The 6,980-nt window shown below is 33.9% G+C and overlaps 1 protein-coding gene across 2 annotated transcripts in view; it reads right to left on the bottom strand.

The window, feature by feature from the left end:
* Positions 1 to 2,882, bottom strand: part of LOC105160005 (glutamate 5-kinase) — a 6,635-nt gene extending 3,753 nt beyond the window's left edge. For both annotated transcript variants that reach the window (XR_847658.2, XM_011077249.2), the window contains exons 1-4: positions 2,726 to 2,882; positions 1,831 to 2,049; positions 1,208 to 1,305; positions 640 to 682 (exon numbers count right to left, since the gene is read on the bottom strand). Coding sequence is in view for 1 of the 2 variants with exons in the window: in XM_011077249.2 (XP_011075551.1) it covers positions 640 to 682; positions 1,208 to 1,305; positions 1,831 to 2,049; positions 2,726 to 2,789 (424 nt within the window). In the remaining variant the exon portion in view is untranslated. The remainder of the gene's footprint in view (positions 1 to 639; positions 683 to 1,207; positions 1,306 to 1,830; positions 2,050 to 2,725) is intronic.

Raw genomic sequence — 6,980 nt, 5'->3', positions numbered from 1 at the left:
CCATAAGCATACATCAATGCAAATTGGCTACAAAAAGTTACTTCACATTCTACTGCATGTCCATTTTCTTAGTATATTAGACACATGACAATAGGGGCACAAGCTTTGAAGCTAACTAGGTAAGCTATTGCAGATATATTTTTCCTATAAAACAAGTAAGAAACTCCAAAAAAAATATCAGTTGTCTTGAATGCTAAATATTTCAAATGGCTCAATGAATGCTTATTATTCAGAAATTTGATCAGTGTGAGATAATAATAATCTTGATAAAATCCAGTGGGGAAAGAACAAAAAGTGCTGGAGTCAAAAGCAGCATGACAGAGACTAACTTATGTGTATATAATATATCTATGGCATTCCCAATAATAACCATTTATCTGTAGTGAATAGAAATAGATACAAATCAAGATAAATGAAATCCAGAGAAACATCAACAAAAACAAGCAAACAAAATGAAAATCCGGCCTCCCCTTGCTCATCGTCGTGTAATGCTTAACAGACCAATTTCAATGATAATTTGTTAGAAAAAATGAACAGAGATGCAAAATGTTAGGGACTTAAACACACCAACAAAACGAAAAATGCAGAAGGAAAAGACAAAACATTTGATATCAACTGAATGCATGGACCAATTCATACCTTTTGCAAGAGCTCTAACAATTTCAAGATTGAGGGATGTGACCTGAAATAATTAATGTAAAAAGTTACTGGAACTGCACTACCAGAATCAGTCACACGTACCAAATATATATTATGCATGAACAGGAAATTACCACATAAAACGCCAGTAAGAGATTTTAAAAGGATAAGAATATTACCGAATGCTACAGAAAGTAGGTAACACCACAGATATCTAATCATATAATGCCAATCTATTCAGATAAAATTACAGGTAGATCTAAAGTCATGGTAGTACAACCACCTAAAAGCCCAATCTAGGGAATGGCCCCAAAAGAAAGCTAAAGTGATCACCACAATGAATCAAGTTCTATTAACACCAGTTCATCAACTAAAAGTTGATCGAGTTGACCAAATTCTTACTCAGTCGATATCTACAGAAATAGTGGGAATACTGCGGCACAATATAAAATGGCCTTGTACCTGGCCTGATGCAAGTTCAGCATAAGATGATCTTCTAAAATCAGCAGAAAATAAAAGCCAGAATAACAAGACATGAATAGAAGTAAATGGACACTTTTGGTCTTACAGATATCCGTGTAGCTACAAAACCAGACTTGACAAGAGGTTTGCTCAATCCACCCTTATGAACACCTGACTTGCTTGCTTGAAAGTGACCAAAAGAACCTGAGGACAATAATCATGAGCTATTTGTCACGATTTGACCAGAAGTTCTATAACAACAGGGCTAGGGCCTGCTACATTGTGCCATAGGACACTAAGTCTGACAAAACAGAGTCTTGATATATAGGAAAAGTAGAATGTGGTGCGAAGAAATGCTTTCTGATCCTCAATTTAACTCGTTCAGAGCAAGCATGCAACCAAAATTTTGGAATAGAGGGGACAAGAGAAAAAGGAACAGAAGCAAAAAGACTTTGCCAATCAGTTCAGTGCCAATATAACAGTTTCATGTTTCAGAAATCCTCTGAGTCTATGCTTTCTAATTGATCCATCTTTTAACTATACTGTTCCAGTAGTTGTTTTCCCCTCTAAAGTTCTCCTGTGATTTTGACAGCACTTTCCATTCTAACAAGGTGACACATTCTTTATCCACTTTTAAGAATTGAGAATTATGTAACATAAATCACTGAAAGAATCAATAAGAACCCATACGTAACTCAGTAGTACAGCAAATCAAGCTAAAATGCCAACCTGCACCATGAACAACTATAAAATTTTTGGAGTCTGATTCCAGCTGATCATCAAAGTCATCAGGAACAGTCGGGTTTTCCAAGGATCCAGGCCTTCTGCTCCAATCCATCCCATGGCAAGGCCCCAAAATCATCGCTTCCCTTAGTTGTGATGAAACTGTGTTAAGGTTGTCCTCATTGATTGTCTCTAACTCATTTTTACAGGTAATTGCCGCACCCCCTGCATTCCACAAAATAAAGTAACACCAACGAGATTACATGTCCATGGAGAACATCTCACACGATGCACATAGACAACTAAATATTAATTTTTTCATCTTAAATGAATTATCTCTCATATGAAATGCATGATCCAAATGATGATTAATGAAAGTGCTCGGATGACCTTTCTGTTCCAAAAATTTAATGCTGGCGTGCACATCAAATCTCTAAATAGAATCTAGGGAATTACTTTCTCTTTACCAACAATAATACTATGCTTGAACCTTGGATTCAAGACCGCTATCATTTGAAGCAAAAGCAACATTTTCCTTAGTATTTAACGTGATGAAGTCATGGACCAACATTAGCTGAAAACGAAATTATTCACAACATTAAACCACAATTCCTGAAAACCTCAGGTTTGCATAACGTAGATAGTATCACTCCAAAATAGGCATTTCCAACAAGTAAATTCGGAGTGCGAAACATCATTAGGCAACTAAAGTCAACTGTGTAATACCTGACATGGTATCTCAAACACTTGAAAAGTGCCAACAAAAGATTAAATTGGACAAAGAAAAATGTCCATGAACCAAAGTTAAATAGATTAAGACGAACCGATTAACTCAAATCAATTGATAACTTAAACTAACAAAACAAGCAGATATATGAATAATTAAAGCATATACTCTCACCGAGCTTGACGATGCATTGCAGAGGTTTGGTCCACGCAGCTGTGCGTTCACGGTGCTCATCCATCGGCTTCTTATGCTAAGCAATCACCACGCCTCCGGTAGTGAGAACTTTTGGGAGTACACTCTAAGCGATGTGGCTAAAACCGAATTGAGATCAAATTACTAGAATACCCTTTTCTCTTCAACAAATGTGTTGGGTCATAGGCCTATATTAGTAAAACTAACACTTAATACTAATCACCCATATTATTATTATTATTATTTAAAAATTTACTAAATACCCTCTAATTTTAACGATTGTCTACTAATTAGCCCATTCTAATAGGTTTTCATTCATTTTTTATGATATACTGATCAAAATGCCCTTGTAAATTAAACATTATAATTTTATTTATTTTTTAAGTTTTTTTTTTTGAATTAAGTGGATAATTTTTTTAAAAAATTTTCATGCACCCTATCTGATTTTTTTATAAATTATAAATTTTTCTTTAAAATTTAAAAAAATTACAATAAGGGCGAAGTTGAAACTTTCATATCTCCATCCAAAAATTGCATAATTTTTTCAAATATCACAGGGTATTTATAATTTTTTAAACAATTGAAAAATATTCGTAATTATGATAAATTTCAGTGGAGATGGTTGTAATTACCTTATTATTATTTTGTTTTTGTCTTTTTCAAACAGACCGAAAAAATAATATTAAAAAGAAATTCCTCTTTGCTTCTATCCATTTGAAATTTTCTACAATGGGCCAGGCTTACCATTTTCAAATTATCTTTAACGGGCCAACAGGTTGCTAACAAAAAGTTGTAATTCGAATCCCATGAATACGGGTATATTTTTATTTTCATAATATTTATTATTTTTTATCCCATTTAAATGTATTCGTTGCTTTAAATTATTGATATACTGAATCAAATTTTAAATTTAAATAGTATTGAATAATATAATGAATCGCATACTATAAAAAAAGGGATAAATTACAAAACCCTCCCCGTGATGTTTGCTATAATTATAACTACCCCTCGTTATTTGAAATATTAAAATACTCTCTAGAATTAACGATTGTCTAATAAATACCTCTAACAATGGGTTGTCACGATGAGATATTTATTAGACGATCATTAATTTTAGAGAATTATTTATAATTTTTCAAATAACAAGTAGGTATTTATAATTAGGCTTAAAGACAATTTTCGTCCCCTAACTTCAGGCCATTCTCGTTTTAGTCCTCTAAGTTACTAGGGTCTCAATTTGGTCCCGTAAAACTGAAAAATTCTCAATTTTGGTCCAAATTTCGCCAGAAAAATGAGGGCTCGCCGGAAAAATTCACATACCAAGCATGTGACTTTTTAAATTGGGGGCTGGATTGTGATTGGAGGAAAAAAAGATATGGCACAGACGTGGGGCCCAGTTGGAAATTAAAAAAAAAAAAAACATGACTGACGTGGATATTTAATCCACGTCAGCTGTTTGCGTTGCTGCTGTTCCTGTTGCATGATCGGGTGAGTCAACTCAACCGAGTTGCTTGAGTTGACCGTGTTAGCTTTCAAGGAGGCCGATTCTGTCGAGGCTCCGATGACCACTTCTGATCAGAGAGGAAGGTCCGCTATTGTAGGGCGAGCTCAGTGGTGGTTCTCCGCCTGAAATCCGCAGTCAGACAGCGGAGAATTGAGCGTGCAACCGTCGGCGAAGGAGAAGGACAACTTTTGTCGGATCTTTGCACAGAGGTGACAAAAATCGATGGGACTGGTCTCAAAAGATTTGTTAGAATGAGAGGAGTTCAACGGTGGTCATCCGTCCCGGTGGTTCGTTCAAACGAAGGAGAAAACGCCGGCGGAAGGTGCAGTCACGGCGAACAACGACCGAGATCTTCAAAATGATGGATCTTTACACCTAGTTGATGAAAATGGATGAGACTAGTCCCATTAGAATCGCAGTGAGGAGACGAATCCAATGGTACCACTCCGCGATCGTGGATCATCCTATCGCCAGCGAATCAATGGGAATTGTCCGCGGCGATCAATTTCAAAGCCCAATCGCTGTCGTGGTCGGATCTCAAAATTGGTTGAGGGGTTTTGTTCTCCTTGCTATGGGGAATTGAATGGTATACGTGGTGGCCAGAAATTCCAAGTAACGGAGGCAGAATTGAAGAGAGAAGGTGGCGGCGACTAGCGGGCGACGAGAAATTTCGGCAAACTGCTGGATTAAATCCATGTCATTAAATCGCCGACGAGAAATTCCGGCAAACTGCTGGATTAAATCCATGTCATCAACTGACGTGGATTAAATATCCACGTCAGTCATATTTTTTTTTTAATTTCCAACTGGGCGCCACATCTGCGCCATATTATTTTTTCCAATCAATCACAATCCAGCCCCCAATTTTAAAAGTTTCCGGCGAGCCCCTCATTTTTTCCGGCGATTTTTGAACCAGAATTGAGAATTTTTCATTTTTATGGGACCAAATAACTCTAGTAACTTAGGGAACTAAAATGAAAATTACCTTTAAGCCTTATAATTATTATAAATTTCAGAAAGCCTCTATAATTTAGTTGAAAAGTTAAAGTGCGAGGCGAATGAGAACCAGTTTTCGTAATCAAGATAACTAGAATGGCTTAAAGTTAGAGGATGAAAATTACCTTTAAACCTTATAATTATTATAAATTTCAAAAAGCCCCTATAATTTAGTCCAAAAGTTAAAGTGCGAGGCGAATGAAAACCAGTTTTCGTAATCAAGATATGAGTTTACTGCTTTAAATATTTCGTGTTTAAATTAGTTATATTCAAATTATTCTATTCTATACTGATTTAAATTTGAATATTTTTGGGCAAATAAATTTATATGTAAGAGAGTGAAAGCTTTTTGAGCTCTACTTCTGTGATGTTTATAGGATTTTTTATACATAATTGTGAAACTAATTGATAATTATTGATAAACTTAAATTTAATTGTAAATAATTTATAGGTTGAGATTCGAATATATTAAAACTTGAAGTGAGCAAATATGAGCTTATTATAATATTTAAGAGCAAATTATATTAATTAAAAAATTAAATAAAATAAAAAAGATAAATAGAGGAGGGGGATAGCGGCATGTGGCCATCCCCCATGACCGCCTCACTTTTTCCTCCGCACGCGCGCGCGCACACACATATATATATGTGGTTTGTAGAATTACATTTATTATACGTGACGTTTGTTTTTGTCTAACAAAATAAATATTTTCGTTAGTCAAAATTCAACAAATTTGCTGATATTAACAAAAGAATTGAATGAAAAATCATATTTAACTCCGATTGACTTACAATTAACTTATTGCAGGTGAAACAGGGGTCAAGGCAGATTTTCGTTTAAGTTTTTTGCTAATACCAACAAATTCGATAAATTTTGACTAACAAATGAGCCTATTAATTAGATAAAAACAAATATTATAAATAATAAATGTTATTTTTAAAACAATAAAGAATTTATGTGTATTTACATCAAATATTAGAGAAAAACCGATGTAATTATCACTAATAATTATTGACTCCAAAACAAGAACATATTTGTGGTCATGCTAATCTAGTCTTATCTAATTCCTCGTGCCCTGCACGTAATCACATACTAAAATTTCAACTTAAACTATTTGATTACGATTTGTTTAATTACCTATTTTAATTCGTATTACAATATTTTATTACATTAGTATATATATATATATATATATATATGTATATCAAGTTCCTTTCAACCCACAATCCAAATTATAATCATAACCCCTACCCCCATAGGGAATGTGTTAATAAAATCTAATTTAGTTGGTAAAATTAAATCTCGTAATTATAATATTATAGTTTAAATTTTACTAATGTGTAGATGTCTGTCTACTTTTATAAAAAATGAGGTCATAATTAACACAACACATTGATGTGTGTATTGAAATATTTGTCCATTATATATACGCATAAAATGGCAAGCAATCACGACCAACACAATACGCTCTTTTGTGTTAAATATAATCTCTGCACAATTTATACTAGGGGTGGCAAACGAGTCAAGCTCGCGAGCCGGCTCGATTTTGAGCTCGAGCTCTAGCTTAATTATTTCTGTTCATCAGCTCACGAGCCGGTTTGCGAGCTTTTTCTATTTTTTTATTTTTGAAATTTTTATATATTTAATTTCATATTCAATATTTTATCAATTTTATACTCAAAATTGACCATATATTATAATTATTAATTCATATCATAAATTTTATTTTGGATAATA

This window comes from Sesamum indicum, linkage group LG4 (assembly GCF_000512975.1).
Source record: "Sesamum indicum cultivar Zhongzhi No. 13 linkage group LG4, S_indicum_v1.0, whole genome shotgun sequence".
NCBI classification, from domain to species: Eukaryota; Viridiplantae; Streptophyta; class Magnoliopsida; order Lamiales; family Pedaliaceae; genus Sesamum; species Sesamum indicum.
Note: the sequence above shows the minus strand (reverse complement) of the source record. Positions and strands in the feature narration are given on the sequence as shown.